At 42.8% G+C, this 17,350-nt stretch overlaps 1 protein-coding gene across 1 annotated transcript; it reads left to right on the forward strand.

Moving 5' to 3' along the window:
- The first annotated feature begins 294 nt into the window (after positions 1–294).
- On the forward strand, positions 295–11,639 carry TMEM41B (transmembrane protein 41B). The gene is made up of 7 exons (XM_039706814.1): positions 295–761; positions 2,547–2,664; positions 3,637–3,765; positions 5,470–5,563; positions 6,406–6,510; positions 8,248–8,386; positions 8,839–11,639. Exons 1-7 carry the CDS (start codon positions 680–682, stop codon positions 9,006–9,008), a joined length of 837 nt encoding a protein of 278 aa, XP_039562748.1. The 5' UTR covers positions 295–679; the 3' UTR covers positions 9,009–11,639.
- Positions 11,640–17,350: the final 5,711 nt, after the last annotated feature.

Below are 17,350 nucleotides of genomic sequence, written 5' to 3' on the forward strand. Positions count from 1 at the left end.
ACACAGCCTATAGAACTCCTCCGCGTGTGCCAGGGGAGGTTCAGGTTGGACAACAGGAGGAATTTCTTCACAGAAGAGGTGGAACGACCGCCCGCGGACGTGGCGGAGTCACCGTCCCTGCAGGTGTTCAAGGAACCTGGACGTGGCACTCAGTGCCATGGTCTAGTTCGGTCATAGGTCGGACTCGATGATCTCAGGGGCCTTTCCCAGCCTAACTGATCCTGTGATTTATGTGATTTATGTGATTTATGTAGTATATGTGAATTCCCCGCAGCCAGGCCGAGGAGCCGGGTGCCGTATTTACCAGTAGTGAGCGCACGGCCGTTACCGTACATACCGCGCGGGCACGCCCAACGCCGGCGTTACCGTATTTACCGCCGCCAACCCGCCACCGCCTTTCAAGGACGCGGCGCCCAGCACGCGCTCCCGCACACCACAGCAGAGCCGTAATGCCCCGAGAAAAGCGCATGCGCCGTGCGGCGGCGGGGGCGGGAGCGCGGCCGCGACCCGGTGGGGTGAGGAGAGGAGGAGCGGCCGGTCCCGCCTCCTCCTCCCTCTCCTCCTCCTCCTGCCCGCGGCTCCCGGTGCTGCCGGTCCCGCCTCCTGCTGCCCGCGCCTCCCGGTGCCGCCGAGGCCTGCCCCGGCCCTGACTCGCCGGGCCCCGGGGCGCCGCAGAGCCATGGCGCAGCGAAGGGTGGCGGAGCGCGGGCCTTGCCAGGCGGCGGCGGAGAGCGCCAGGCACCAGCGGCAGCTTCTGGAAGGTGCCGGGGGCTCGGGGCGGCGGGAGCGGGGCTGACCTCGCCCTGGCATGGGACGGTGCCCGGTGGGGTGTCGGTGCCCGGGACGGTGCCCGGTGCTGTGCCGGTGGCTCTGGGCGCCTCGGGCACCGGCCCCGTCCCGCGCGGCGCTGGGGCGGCCGGGCCGGGCCCCTCTCGGCGCGTGTGGGGTGAGGCGGCTCCCGCCCCTCGGCGGCCGAAATGGGGCAGCCACCCCTTTCCCTTTCCCCGTGAGGGAAGACGCGTGGTTCCATGTCTGTATGTCTCTGTGTGTCTGTGTGTGTGTCTGTCGGTGTTATTCCGCTACCGGCACGCCTGAAGTAGAAAAAGTGGAAGCGGCAGAAAGCGCAGTGGGCAGAATTTTCCTTTTTTGCCCTATAAGTATGTATTTATTTATTTATCTATAATGTATTTTGCTCCTTGGAGAAGGTGTTGTCAGGATGCCCGCGGTTGCAGGGCGGTGGAGCAGGTTGTCCGGGGCAGGTGAGGAGTCTCCCTCGGTGACGATACCCGGGAGCCGTGTGGATGCAGTCCTGTTCCTGGCATGGCCCTGCCTGAGCTGCGAGGTGACCCGGTGACCACTGTGGTCCCTGGCAGCCCTGTGATTCCCTGGCTGTAATTGCCTTCTGGATGCTGCCTTTGGCCTCGGCTGACCCAGTGCACACCTGTGGGGTCGCGCTGACCTTAAACCTAAAAAAGCCTTACAGCCGATAAAATTGCCAGCTCGCCCAGCGGTTTCGTCATCCAGCCGCTGCGTTTCACAACAGTGAGGAGTCAGCGTGACCCACTTGAGTGGCTGTGTGTTGGCATTGTAGTTGTGCCAGCGGCATCTGCGAGGGAAAGCACAGCCTCGGCTCTTCGTGTGCTCCCCAGGTGACCCTGGGTGTGAAGCTGGGTGAGCCTCAAAGCGCCTCAGGAGAGAGCGAGTTAGTACAGGCACACGTACACTGCCCGGTGTGGTGCAGAGAGTGTGTGCTGCTCATTTCAGTTCTACGTTCTTTATGTGTGTAGTTGCATTTGTGTTAATCAATGTATTACATGAACGTGGTCATTTTGATAAAAATCTAAAATACAGCAGAGGCCTAAAATGTCATTGTGTCACTTAATGTACTCCCATTGCTTCCACTACACAGGACTTAAAGGCTAATAAACACTTATGTATACATATACTTATATATATATCCACATGAGTGTAAAATATGTGTAATTCCCAAGACTAGCACTTTATATCACAGGCATGTGTGTGTTTATGTAGGTTTCCTCCTAATGAGTGTGTCTCACCTAACTGGCTGTGTCTGGTAGTCTTTCATTAGAGGGAAAAAAAACCCCAAAATCTGTTAGTGAGCAGGTTTTTAAGTTACATTTTACATCCTGGAGATTTAACTTCAAATTGACTCTCTAGTTAATTAGACTGGCAGAAGATTTCTGGCAAAAAAGAAAACATATGTATGGCTTACGTTGTTTAACTCTGTTTTTTCTCTTTACAAATGTATTTATTAACTGAGGCCTAAGTTGTTATGGGTCATAGAAGGTGACTTCTGTGGGATATTTTCCAGCACAAAAACTTCAAAGTTGTTTGAAAGCTTCCAGGGAATGTGAGCAATGTGTGCTATTGAAAGCATTGGTTGGAAGATGTCCACAGAGAGTTTACTTTAATATTCCTTTAAAGGATGAGTTTGAAATCTGTTGTAAGTCATGAGGGATTGTTTTTTCTTGATTTGTTTTGCTAGTGCTGGGTTTTTTCTAACTTTGTTTCCTGTTCAATTTCAGGGAAAGCTCTTGCAGAAGGTGGATCAGCTCGGACGTCACTTCTTATTTTGGTGTCCATCTTCTTATCAGCTGCTTTCCTTATGTTCCTGGTATATAAAAATTTCCCACAACTTAGTGAGTAAGTATGTTATGCAAGTTTAATTTATCAGTTTATTTGCTTTTCAATATCAGACTGTAGAGGAGCCTGCATGGGGATATGACATAAACTCAGAGAATTGTTCTTGATCTGGGGTTTCTGGGGCACAGTGCAGAGCCCGTGTTCTGAGGTGTTACCCCCAGCACAGCATCAGTGGTAGCTGACCTTCAGCTGAGAGCCAGAGTGTGTTTGGTTCAGCCTGAGCTCAGTTGAAACTTCCCTGTGCCTTGGTGAAGCTGGAGGCTGTCACCAAAAGGGGAAATCCTTCCTTCCTAGCTAAACTTTGCCTTCTCTTTTTCTCCTTCTTGTTGCACTTGTGTTGGGATGGCAGGCAGGCTGACAGGTGGGAGCCTGCTTGTCTGACAGCTTTCTTTTTCACTTTTAGTAGTTACATTTCTGTCTGATTAACTTGCTCAACAAGGTCAGTTTGCAATGGCCCATCCCTAAGCCTGATACAGAGGGAGCAAAGACACTCAAGTGTGCTGCCCCAGATCAAGGTGTGACATGAGGTTTTGCCCTTAGAACTTTATTTGTTTGTGAGGTGAAGTTCTGCCACTCCTGCTGCACTTCAACTGCTCTGCCCCAGCACTGAGGCAGCTGCAGTTGGTTTTGGCTGAAGTGTTGGCTGCTTTCACTTGCCAAGGTTTGGTTTGCGCAATTTTTTCTTTTCCATCAGCACTTGGTAAGAAAAAAACCTAGAAAAGAAGCACATCATTGTACTGAATAAAAAAATCCAGCTTGCAAATACCTAAAATTGGGGATTTTCTAATATAAACCATACTGTAAATACTGGTTGTTCATCTGAGAATATTATTACAATAATAATCACGGTTTGTTTGCTGAAGCTGTAATTTAGTGTTGTAGTGTATCTAATTATCTCTGTATTCAGTAGGTAATTGTACCACACTGTTTGATTATATTTCCATCATTCCTGCTTTTTTTTCCCCTCTTCAGAGAAGAAAGAGAATGTATAAAGGTTCCTAGAGATATGGATGATGCAAAGGCCTTGGGAAAAGTCTTGTCCAAATACAAGGACACATTTTACGTTCAAGTGTTAGTGGCTTATTTTGCCACATATGTTTTGTATCCTTTTTCTGATATAAAGGGCAGTTTTGATGTAGTCATGCTTCTCTGAAAATGAAAAATACAGTTTGATTAATTCTTGGTCTTGGGTGAAGTTTAACATACCTAGGAGTGTCTACAAAGAGACAAAAATATTTTAAACTCTTGGAAATTTATTCCAAGAGTATATTTGTATACTTGGTCTGTATACTGTATATTTGGCTTGGTCTTACTTCAGTGTTAAGATAACTTCTAAAATAAAGTGATTTTTGAGGTAGAAATTACTGTTTGTTCTAAAAGAAAACTGAGACTACTGCTTTGCTCTTCCTTAAGACATTCAAAGTTCCACATAAGGATAATTCATAGAATATTTAGCAGTATTTCTGAAGGAAAGTATTTTGAGCCATCTTTTATCTCTGCACTGCCCAAATTCACAAAACCAAATCTGTTTTCTTTTAGAGAGATAAATTTCTGGAGTGCTTTCTGTCCAGGGAGACAGAAAGGCTACCTATGTTCTATGTTGACTTCTTTTTCCTGAGTGCTGAATATATTAATTAATCATTAAGCACACTCTTAACTGGAACACTTCACTAAAGGTTAATAACTTTAAAGCTGTAGAAGAGGTTTGTGTCACAGTTTTAATGCAGGAGGCTTTTGTAACTCAGGAGAGTCAGCACTGAACGTGCCATTAGTAATTATCCTTCAGCTCATTCTTTCCAAGTATTCCACAAAAAGTATTTAATATTTCCCAAATTATAGATCTAGGAAGAAAATTAAAATGTTGGTTTATATATTAACAGGGAGTAGAATAAATTGGCTCTTTTTTGAGCTGCTCCAGCAGTTCTAGATGTGATGTCCTTTACTGTCTCACAGCAGGCTGTGGTCAGTTTCCAGGCATGGTGCAGTTACCTCTGAACCTTGACATGGCTTAGTAAAAGCTGTCCTGGCTGTAATGGACTCAGGAAAATTATTGGGCTTTTTAATATTTCAGTCAGTTCAACTTGAGTAAAATAGTGTACAGGGTTTTTTGCTTTATAACTTTTCTATCCAAAGTGGGCAAGGCATCATAGTCTCAAGTATGCCTAGCAAGTCTTAAGTCCAACAACCTGCTTGCTTATGCTGCAGAAACCTAATTTTTGCCTTTTCAATTTTTTCAATCTTCTGTGAAACTTGTGCTTATGGGCTTGGACAGGCCTGTGAACTTTGCAGAAAGAATGTCTAAAAAATTCCTGACTGAAATTAGCGATCAGCTATTGTAGTTAGTGATCACACCAAGCCTATTTGTAAGGAAGTAATAGCTGCCTTCATACATTTCAGTCTTCCGTGAAACTTGTGCTTATGGGCTTGGACAGGCCTGTGAACTTTGCAGAAAGAATGTCTGAATCTGCACATCTCTAGTCAGCAGGGTAAAATTCAGAAGGATGTGTTTCCTGGAAGTCACAATAGATCCTCTGTGGCAGTTGTAGCACAGATAAAGAGAAAAATGTACTCGGCTTTTATTACTTTGTGACTTATTCTTTGTATGTGTGGTGAAAGAGCTACATCTTGTTGCTCTGTGCTTGAGCTTCTTGTGCTACTCCACAAAAGGTTTTTTGGAGAAAGGATCTTGAGAGGCCCTGCCTATTTATGCTTTTTCTAATTGTAAAATGTATCCTGACTGCTTATAAAACTAAGAAGCACGTAGCTTTTTAGAAATGTGTTTTTCCTTGACTAAGATGCATCCAGCTTGCAAACATTTGCTATTCCTGGGTCTATATTCCTCAGTATCCTGTCAGGGTTTCTTTATCCCTTTCCATTGGCCTTATTTCTTGTTTGTTTGGTAAGTATGGGAAGTAGCTTGTGGGGTCATATATTTCTATCCATTTGGGATACAACCACACATCTGAGCAGCTTCCTGTTGGAAATGACCAGTCTGAAACTGGCATACACTTCAGTTTCTGATGAACTATTGAGTTCTTACTCAGCTCTGCTGCAGGGATGGCATTACCCACAAAATTCACTGCAGCACTGGGTGGTGATCCAAAACACGGAGCTGTTTCTCCAGGTTTTCTTAATAATGAAGACATTGGAGTGTGAATCAGCCAGAGTTTCCCATGCTCTAAATTTGTTTAGCATCTGCCAGAACCCAGTTGTAATTTCACTACACAATTACTCTGGTTTTATTATCACACTGCAAGATACATCTGTTTTTAAACTGGCTTAAATATGCAAGAAGTTTAGTTGAACATTTGAAATGTATGTTATCAACAAGCTTTAAAATATGTCATGGACAAAGGATGCAGTGATAATGAGCCTTAGTATTGAGAAAGTAGGGAGGACCCTATTCAGCTTTTATGTTCAAATTTCTTTAATGGCATTGTGCCTCTTATTTGCAAAGCTTTCACATTTCAAATTCTTAAAACTGCAGAAGCACTCAATATTAACTGATAAGTAATCAATTTTGTCTACTTGGAGTGTTGAGATTGATCAAAATGCCTTGGAAATAAACTGTCTTAGGTCAACAGCATTCTTGGGGAGTGTGTCCATACTGCTGGGGGAGAGCCCTAATGGAGGGCTCCATGGAAACCTGCTCCAGCCAGGCAGTGTAGTTAACACAGACACCAGGCTGACATTGAGTAGAGTTTCTGGTAATTTGTTGTCTGGTTTTGTTTTTTATTTCAGTGCTCAGGACTTGGAGCTTCATTCTGCTATATGCTGTCATACCTAGTGGGGCGTCCCGTTGTGTACAGATATTTAACAGAAAAAGCAGTGAAATGGTCAGAACAGGTAAGGTTTGTAGAGATGCTGGAACTTACTGTACAAAATGTGTCATGGAATAGTGTGGAAAACTAGGAGGTCTTGTGCTCATGTTACATAGAAGGGATTCTGGAAGCATTCTTGATTTTATGGTATTTCCCACGAGAAAGGTGTTCTTACCTAGGAAGAGTTTGCAACTGATCACCCCCGTGGTTTGTTTAGTGTCAATAGGAAACCTCTCAGTTTCAGGTAATTTCAAGTAATTGCTCTCTAAGCATTAGTACTAATGAAAGCTGGGTTTGTATTTTTGTGTTGGAGGAGCCTGTAGCTGTATGTCTGATTGAAAAACCTTAATTTTAACATGTTATTGTAGTTGGAGCATTTAGAAACATTTTAGAATATCTGGTAACATTAGTTTCAGCAAGTCTTGGTTGTGAGGTTGACCTAAAGGTTCTGCAGTACAGAAATACAGTGTGAGTTGTACTTGACCTTATGTGTCTTTAGTTGATACTCTGAAACATTCCAACAAATTTTTAGTTTTTACAAGTATGAAGCACATGTACTCTGTTCAAGATCTTTTGAATCACATAAAAATGCTTTAAACTTGTTCCTCATTGAATAAGATATGGAGCTGTGTCTGGCACAATTGACCTTGTTAGATTTTATAGTACCATTTTGACTCTTGACCCAAGTAAATCTTAATATTGCAGTATAATCTTGAGGCTGTTCTGAGTAGCAAATGGTTACTGTTGCCATTAGTAGAACTGATTATGTGATTTAAAATTGCACGTGCAGCTCAGAGCTCACTGTTTCCAGGTTCATTGGACTGTATCATGCTTGCATATTGAAGTTAAGACATTTTATGTGCAGCATTAATCAATATTTAAATATTGTCTTTTGTTAAGGTTTAAAAAACCCACGGTGCTCCTGATTTTAATGTTACAGTAAAATATAAATGTGGCTAAAACTGAAAAACAAGGTTGTGACTGGAGTGAGCTGCCCTGTGAGATTTCAGGTGGAATTGCAATCAGACCAGGTTTGTTTTCGACTGTATGAGGCCTAAGCTTAGTGCAGGTCTGCCAGGCTAGGCCAGAATTGTGGATGCTGGCTATCCTTGCAGCTTGGCTCCAGTTGCACTTGCTCTCTGAAAGGGCTGATGTGCAGGGACAGGCTGGAAGGAGAAGGGGCTTTGTTGTACATTGGTGCAAGGAGCTGGGCTAGACCTGAGAGCATAATTAAAGCTGTAAATGAAGTTGGAGCTGTTGTTGCTCCTGGGTAAGTGTTCATGCTGGGCACTGTAACCTCTGGGGAGAGGCTTTGGAGCTGTGCTGGCAGCAGCCACCTCATGAAGTTCAGAGCAGTGATCTGGCTGAGTTTCCAGGTGAGGATTGTAGCTGTGTTTCAAGCTTGATCACAAGTTAGGACAGAATGGCTTGAGGAACAAACTTCATTTCTAGTCTTGGAAAAGCTTTAGGAATGGGATGAGAGGCTGGCTGTGACTCCTTTGCTGCTTGAGTTGGCTGAGTCAGTCAGACACATCCCTGCTCTGCCACACACAGCTATTTCCAGGCTGATCTCAGGGTATTTGACAGGTGACTCACTCGGCACTCTTTCCCACATCACACATTTTAAACTGATTTTTATGTTTGCAACATGTAAATGTCTACAAAATACAGGGGAAAAAACTCTTGAAACCTCTGTGGTTGTCTATTTTCAAGGCAGGGATTTTTTAACCAAAGTTTTGTTTGTTTGGTTTTGTTTTGGCAGGTTGAACGACATAGAGAACATCTCATTAACTACATAATATTTTTGAGAATAACACCTTTCCTCCCCAACTGGTTTATCAATATCACATCTCCTGTAATCAACGTGCCATTGAAAGTGTTTTTCATTGGCACTTTCCTAGGTAAGAATTGTGGCTAGTGAGCCACAGTTTGGAGTGGCCAGAAGAGGTATACACTATAGCTTTTTTAATTGGCTTTTTTTTTGCATATACTTTTTAATCTGATTAGGAAACAATCTGATATTTTTCCTTTATGAACCCTATTAAAAAGTTCATTATTTTTCCTTTATAAAAAGTCAGTTTGTAAAGACATAAATTGAAATCTGAAGAGTCTAAAGAGCAGAGATTATTTGCTTAATCTCCTGCATATGAGTTTGTATTAAAAATATTAAGAATGGCTTAAAACTAGTTTTCTGGATAAAGGTTTTTTATCTTTAAATTCTGTATTTACTGTGCTCTCTAAAAAAAAGTACAAGACAACAAAATCTCAACATTCTGGTATTAAAATTTGGATGACTGATTTTTAATGGTTTTTTACCCTAACAAGGTGTTTTTTCATCCTTTCCTTGCTCCAGGTGTAGCACCACCGTCTTTTGTAGCCATTAAGGCAGGAACAACGCTGTACCAGCTTACAACAGCAGGGGAAGCTGTTTCCTGGAACTCTGTTTTTGTCCTCATGATTCTAGCCATCCTCTCCATCCTACCAGCTCTCTTCCAGAAGAAGCTGAAAAAGAAGTTTGAGTAAGGATCAAACTGGACCAGAATTTCCCATACTTCATCTCAGGATCAGCACTTCTGATATTTGTATATTTGCTTTTCTATTGGATCTTAAGCAATTATAGGGGAGGCTTGTGATTGACAAGAATGTCTTTAAATGAACACATGGCCTTAAACTGAAGGAAATGTGTTCAGAAATGTACTGCATATAGTTTTGTAACCAAACAGCAGTGTTTTACTTTGGGATGGTGTGTGTGTGGCCCTCAGGATGAGGGAGGTGAGAACACAGATGTAACATTTTGCTCTAGTTACATGAAGAGCAAAAATTGTGATGTAGACATAAACTACAGGTGATGCTCTCTAACACTTGCAGGAAAATCTCCTGAACAATTCAGTCCAACTTTGTAACATTCTCTGTAGGCTTGCACGTGATCTGGTCTGAGAGCATTTCTCACTAACAATATTTCCCTTCTTTTTTGCCTTGGGGAGTTTCAAAATAATGCAACGGTGCTCACTGAGAAACAAGGGTTCTTTGCAGTACTTTAACTACAATGTTATTCTCATCCTGGTTGTTTACTTCTATTTATTAGTGCTGTATGGAATTAAATACTTGAACCTACATCTGCTTTACTTACTGGATTAACAAAGGCAAAGTGTCACTTTGTTCCCTCTTGGTCCCTGCAAAGTTTTATTCTGGGAGCAGATACAGGAAGGGAGGGAGCAGCTTAGAATTCTTATCTTGGCTGGCTGATGATTTTTAAGTTCTAATTTTCATTTTTTAATGTTGATTATTTTGTCAATATTTCACTTGCATAGATTTATCTTGCCAACTTAAGAAAGTGACAGTGTGATTATATAAAATTTGCAGTTTTCAAGTGATTTAAAAACACTTAAGCAGTGTAATATTACCATTTCTCAAGCAATATGTAAAGAGTGTAAATTTTCTGATTGCAGCTTGATTAGCTGAAAGAAATGTCAGGTACACAAACTGGTGCAGTTCCTGTCAAACAGCTGGTCCCAAATAACGTTCAGAGCACCGTGGAACAGCAGGCTCTTGTGTCGGTGTATATAAAAACAGGGGCTCCATTGTCTGCCCAGGCAGTGGCCAGCCATGACTCACCTTCAGGAGCAGTCTGTGCATTCTCTCAGGAAGGTACAAGGTACCTTCCCTGTGCTTCCCTGTGCTTGTTTGTTGTGTTGTCAGTGGAGCCCCATCAAACAAGGCCCTGGGCAGCGAGGAGCTGAGGAGCACGTGGCTGTTTCATCTGACTGAAACCAGTGCTGCTCACGTGCTTTAAGCTGATGCCCCTGCAGTGTCTGGCTGGAAAGGGACTCAACACATCAGCATGTGCTCCAGTCCAGGGTTTATTTGTCTGTGTCCTCTGTTAGCTCGTGGTCATATCATAGATCTTCAAGATGTAAGAGAGCAGTTCATCAATGTGATAATGTAAAAGGTACTGACTGGTACCTTTAAAGGGTTTATTCATTTTTGTAACATAATGTTAATTGACTGCTTCGTTTCATCACAGTATTACTTGTAAATATATAGTAAATATTATTGATACACCATTTGTCTTTTATTTAAGTCCAGGCTGCACAGTAAATGCTATTTTTTACATAAGTATATAAAGGAATTTATATCCGTTCTGTTTGCAAGTTTATTGTAAGATCATTCAGCTCCAGCAATTCTTTTGTTATTTCGAATTTACTCTAAAAGTGTACTTTGGCATTTAAAACTGAACAATGATTCCTTTTATTGCTGCCATTCTAATCTCCAGAGCTCCTCTACCCAGGGGATTTATTCCATAGCAAACCTGGATGTGAATTGAGCCGTGTGAGCAAGTGTCCCCTGGACTGCTGAGTGTGAAGCTGCTGTGGATTTACAGCCTGCTTTTCTGCAGAGTTAACTTCTCGTGCAGATGAACTCAGAATAAATTACCTACCACTTATATTACAGTGGCTTTTCTCAAAAGCTGTCTCAATTCCTGGTCAGTTGCAGCAGCTGCTGTAACATCCCTCCCATGCCAATGTTTTGGTGGAACCTTGTTGCTAAAGAAGGAGCTGAACTCTCTTTCAGTCTAACGTGACTCTTGCTATCACTTGACATTTTCACTGGTCCTGTTTCACTATGGAGATGGGATCAGGTTTGTTACTGAAGACCTGTTGTGTTTCAGCCACGAGACTGGCCTCTCATCACAATAACTAAAAGCCTTAAGACCTTAAAAAGGTTCAAAATAGGGTTCTTTTTCAAAACCTTAGCATTTTTTAACCCATCCCTTCTGTGTTTATCTTCAGCTGCCAGCAGCCTGAGGTGCTTCCCTATCCCATGAGGACTTCTCAGTGTTGTGCAGAGTAAGGCAGGCCTTGTGGAAAGCAAAAAAGCACTGTGCTGTGGGGTACTGTACTAGCCTCCTCTTTCCTTTAGGGAATCCAGCAAGTGATCCAAGAGATAGCCATAACATTTTGACAGAAAAACAGTGGCTACCATGAAACAAACCAGGACATCAGAAAGATGTAGCTTTGTTTTTTAATTGCAAGGGATTTTTGAGCTGTTAGGTGACCTGTTTATCTTTTGGAAGTTTTTTTGTGATACCTGCATGACATCATTACTAAGTGTCTCTTGCCATTTGATAATAAAGCTGTTATATAAAATCTGAAATGCTGTATTTTTTGAGTATGATGAAGTATTCTGAACTTCCCACTAGGCTGAATTTTTTATTAATCTGTTTAAAAGGGCTGAGTTCTTATTAAATGGTATTTTTAATGATTGATTAAAAATTAAATTGAGCTGATTACATCTGTAGATGAGATTAATTCTGTTTCTACCTTTATTTCAAAATAAGTTGTTTTGTCTCTGAAATTAATTTCTCACATACAGCAGTAATTTTGAAAAGTTTTTCTGGTTTGCACTGGAAGGCAACTGTGTCTAACTTCTGTCTGTTCAAATACATGTATTTGCACAAAGTGCCTTTTTCTTTAATCCCTTGTGGAAAACCCCTGTGCCAAATGTATTGAGCTTCGTTCACCTTCCCTTAATATTCTAGCAAGGCCAGTTTATGAAATGCTTTTTCTTCCTTGTATAGAAAACTTGCTTGAAAGAGTAAGACAGAAGAAGTAAAAGTCAAAATTAAGAAGCTTTTGTTAGTCAATGATGCTGTTATGCAAAGTCAAAACATGTCTTTTGTTTTAGGCAGCTGAAGATTTTTGTGTGTTTCTGGGAATTATTGTCATGTGTAGTTTCCTTATGTCATAGTGTAGAGTTTGGGAACCCTATGGTTTAGTTATGGCAGTGCTAAGAGGGAAATGTAAAAGGGTTTTGACAGGAAAGCGGGATCCAGAGCAACTTTTTCAAATTTCTATCCAGGAGAAGTAAATACTCTGACTATTTTTATGACCAGTTGATGTCTTGCAATGGCAGACATGTATAACTCTCAGCTGGTGGCTTTATAGCTCCAGGTCACCCAAACTGAAAGAAGTGACAGCCTTTTAGTACTGGCAATTAATATAAATAATGGCATAACATTAATAGCATACATTTACTAACATACCATAACTCCCAGTTGTTAAAAATGCTCCACCTCGTGTGATAATTCCCATTTCCTTGTTTTATGGTACACAAGGAAGAATCTGGGTCTGGATTACGAGAGCTCAGTCAGTGACTGGTGTATATGTGAGAGGCTCATAAAAGCTTTCTGTAGATGGCCTTCCAAACAGAATTCTGCTCCTGTGCAGCTGTGGGACTTCAGGGGTCTCCCCAAAACCTTTAGAGGTTCCTAGGCCCTGGTAGGCCCTCAAGAGGGCTGGGAATGCTCCAGTGGGAAATAGCTTTTAAAATTCTGCCTCAGAATTGAGATCTAATGTTATACTCAAACTCCTGATTTTTCTTTTACAACCTAGCCCTGAGGAGTTGTGTCTAAAACCTGGAATTTGCAGTGTTTACTGTACTTGGAAGAATTCCATGTCATGGAGAAGTATTCCAAGCAGATCACTAAATCATTCTGTGTTTGACTCTTTGTTCTGTGTTAAACTGATTTCTCATGCCTGTGAGAAAGATAAACTGCCAGTCAACCCTGAACTTGTGCAGGATTTGCTTCTTCAGCTGGATCCCTCTAAGACTATGGGCCTGATGGGATTCATCCAAGAGTACTCAAGAGAGCTGGATTGTGTCATCACAAGCCCTCGATGATTTTGGAATCTTGGGAATCTGGAGAGGTCCCAGTCTACTGGAAGCTGGCAAATATTGTCCCAGTTTTCAGGAAGGGCAAGAAGGATGACCATGCAAAGTACAGACTTGTCAGTCTCACTTCAGTGCCCCATAAAATCATGGAGAAGAATGAGTAAAGCTTTTGATACCATCTCTCCCAGTTTCTGTGTGGAGGAAATGCCCAGCACTCAGCTGGGCAAACTCACCACGTGGCAGGTGAGTGGTGGCCCACGGGTCAGGCACAAAGGGCTTAGTGAATGGGGTGACATCACCTGCAGGTCCTGTCACTGATGGGGTTCTGCAGGGTTCCATCCTCAACATCTTCATTAATGACTGGGATACAGGACTGGAAGGAATGCTAAGTAAGGACTGGAAGGAGCACTAAGTAAGTCTGCTGACTGTCCTACATTGGGAGGAGCTGTAGACTCCCTCGAGGGCAGATGCCCTGCACAGACCATGGCAAGGGCTGGGCAATCACCAACCATAAGAAGTTTAATAAAGACAAGTGCTGGATTCTGCCCCTCGGTATGGAGCAACCCTGGATGTTCCCCAGACTGGGGAATGAGATGCTGGAGAGCAGCACCGTGGAACGGGAGCTGGGGCTTGTAGTTGGTAAGTTGAGCTTCGGTCCATAGTGTGGGCTCCTGGAGCTAGGGAGAAGAGGGACTGTCACCATCATGTTTTCTGGAAAAATCCCTTCACCAGGATTTCTCTCCTAGGAAGCTGAGAAGCCTCAGAGGAAAAGGAAAACAATATGATCTCGTTTGCTTCTCATGTGTTTTGCTGCTTTGGAATGTGTTTGGACATTGTTTACCAACAGGTGATTGTTTCATTGGTTTCATGTGAATTGTTTTGACTCAATGGCCAATGATGGCCAAGCTGTGTCGGACTCTGGAGAGAGTCACAAGTTTTTCTTTACAATCTTTTAGCCTTCTGTCTGTATCCTTTCTGTATTATTTAGTATAGTTTAGTATAGTATTCTTTAATATAATATAGATCATAAAATAATAAATTAACCTTCTAAGAACATGGAGTCAGCTTCATCATTCCTCACTTTGTATGGGAACCCCGCAAATACAAGAAGGGACAGTGCTGCAGGGGAGTTTAGGAAATGTTCCACACCCTGAAGTGCCAGTTCTGCTCTGAGCTGTGCCCTGGTGTGTGAGGATCTGTGTCCTAGGTGATCTGCTCTATCCCACAAGTCTGTCATCGTAGATGTCACACAAATACATGGTCAGTGAGCTGCAGCCAGATTCAAGTGGCTGGTTTTGCAGACTGGAGAGGATTGCTTTAATTGTAAGAGTCGCTGATTGGATTTTTGTTTTCTTAAAGAATCCAGGGCAAATATCTTAATCAGAGTCATTGGAAGACACCACATACAATCAGCACCCTGACAACTGGAGCAATTTGTTTGTGCTTTGAGCTCTGTTACTTTTCAAAGCTTAGCTCATCTTGGGAAACAGCTGCCCAGAAAAAAGAGAAATACCCCATTTCAGACTTCTTCAGTTCTCTGAGCAATGTTGAATGGAACTGTAATTTGATGTTGTGTTTTCCTATTGCTTAGTAAAAAAACTCTTCCAAAAATTGTGATTGGGATTGCTGGCACAGTAAATCTGAATTAGGTGGTATGAGGAATACTCAAGATATCTTTGAGTCAAGTTCTGGTCTTCGCTATTTCAAAGACTATTTTAAAGGTTTGAGCTTGAAAATACAAATCTTTGCCATAGAAAACATCAGCTGAATCAACATTGATGGTCTTGCCAAAGATAATGAATCTTTTAAATCTCTTCCTATTTACTAATATGTCTTTATGATTCTCTGGCTAAAGAATCCCAGTTTCCACAGAATTCACAATTCCACAGACTTTCTCAACATCATAAATAATACCTTCAAGAATTCATAACGTTGTCTAGAGTGTTGTTGTTTTACTCAAGGGCATCTAAGCCATTTGCAAAATCTCCTGACAAAATTGCCATATTTTGGGTGTTTCCTGTGATGGGAACATTGGTCAGGATCGCTGACAGATTAAAGCTACTGGCCTTTGAAATAGATGTCACAGATGTTCTTTGTGGTCACTAGGCAAGAGTATGTCAGAAATGAAATAACTGGGGAGGAAAAAGATACAATGGAAAAGAGAATCATTGACAAAAGGGGAGGAAAAAGCTTTGACTTTTCGGGTACATCTGCTGGAGGCACAGATTTGAGAGGGACTATGCTGTAAATTGTCCTGGAATGCAGAGAATTTATCTGACAGAATAGGAAAGAGCTTTCCACAGCAAATATTTGGGTTAACATTTTGTTGGTTCTGGTTCATGCAGCTCCACCCATCTTGTCCCTTTCTTGCAGCAATTCAAAGCAAGTCTGAGTTTCTTAGTCTGAGACTCTCCTTTAAAAAAAAATATTTCCTCTTCCTTACCCTGTTGCATAGCAAGGCATGTGTGCATTTAAATATTGCTGCTCAGCAGTATCTCTGGCAAACCTCTGTTTACTTAGTGGCCCATCTAACTTTATTTACTGATTATTTACAGAATTCATGGTTATTTCCAGAACAGTTGAGGTGTAAGAACAATTTTTTAGTTCATCTTTTTACTCTTTATTTGACAAAAAGCCCCTGCCAATATCTGTGCTGTTTCCCCAGACTTTCCTGCAAGTGTCAGAAGAGACCCTCAGGCTATGGCTGTTGTCTTAAGGGTTAAACTATGGTTCAGGCTTACTTAAAAGTGGTTCAGCAGTGCTGAATACATCGTCCTTTGCCACACTGAAAGCAGATTGAGAAGATGAATGTGCAAAAATGGCTAGAGAACACAGCAGAGTAAGAGCAACCAGATTCAGCTATTTCTGTTCTCTGTTGTGCCTTCCACACACCACCAGGCAGGCTCAACACAATCTAACTGAGCTTTTTGTGGAGAAAACTCGAGCCCTTCACTCCAATGTTGCTCCTACCCTGCAATTTCTATTGAAATCTTTCTCCCAAGGTAAATAGTGCTTTAAAACTGACCTCTCAGTCAAACCTAAGTAATGCTTTCTTTCACTGATAACCCATTCTCTGGCCAGAAAATCTTAATCGTGAACACTGACAGCACCAGTGCTATCCTAACCGTTTGTCCTGGCTCCCAGAGGGATGTCCAGCTGTCCACAACTCACTGGGCACAGTGGCCCAAGAGTTTAGTTGTTGTACTGCAAAAGGCTGTAAAACATTGGCAGTGAAGTCTTCTTACATGTGCTGCTGCTTCTACTCCCTACAGACAACTTGGGCTGTCTTGGCAATGGAAACTCAGATAGGCGAGGTTTCCCGTGCTTGGCAGCGTTTTAAATTAGGCTGGTGTCTGATCAATTCAGCATTATGGATGCAGCCTTAACTACTTGGTCCTGGATAATAATAATAATAATTTAAGACTGCAAAGTTTTAATTTCTCCTCTTCTAAGCCCTACAAGATATGGAAGGATTCTGATGTAAATGCCACAAATAGAGAACTGAGAGAGGAGAGGAAGGGGAACTGCTTATAGGCCTAATTTTAGGCTGGCAAGGCCATCCCAGGTGCCTCTATAGGCAGAGGGAAAAAGCACTGTCAAGGCAGAGCATGGGTCAGTGTCACTTGTCCCTCTGCAGCTCTGTTTGGGTCATCATTCCCCAGGGCTTGTTCTCCTTTCCACGCTGAGCCAGAGGGGAGAGCGGAATTCACTCTGTGCAAGCCCAGCTGTTAACAGAGATGTGTGTGATGTTAATCCAAATAGGAAAAAAAGAAAACAACCTTAGAGCCAAACAATCCCTAAAGCATTTCCCTGCACAGGCAGCTGCTTCTCAAAGCTGCGCAGCCACGACAGCCACCGGGGCAGGATGGAGGTGACAGGAGGACAGGAGCCCAGCGATGGTTCCAGAGCACCACCAGGATCCATCCGTGTCCCGGGCCAGCAGCCCTGGCAGCGCCTTCCCGGCTCGGTGTCCGGTTCTGGGCTGCTCAGCACAGACAGGAGCACCCGCAGAGGCTGCGGAGCTGAGCCAGGGAACATCTCTCCTGCGGGGAAAAGCTGAGGGAACTGGGCCTGGACACAGCAGCTGGACTCGACCTCAGGGCGTTTTCCAACCTGATTCTGTGATTCGAGAAGAAAGGACTGGGAAGGGACTTAATCGGTGTGTGTAAATATTTAAAGTGGAGGTGACAGAG

Source organism: Passer montanus, unplaced genomic scaffold (genome assembly GCF_014805655.1).
Source record: "Passer montanus isolate IOZ18808 unplaced genomic scaffold, ASM1480565v1 scaffold2, whole genome shotgun sequence".
Lineage (NCBI taxonomy): Eukaryota > Metazoa > Chordata > Aves > Passeriformes > Passeridae > Passer > Passer montanus.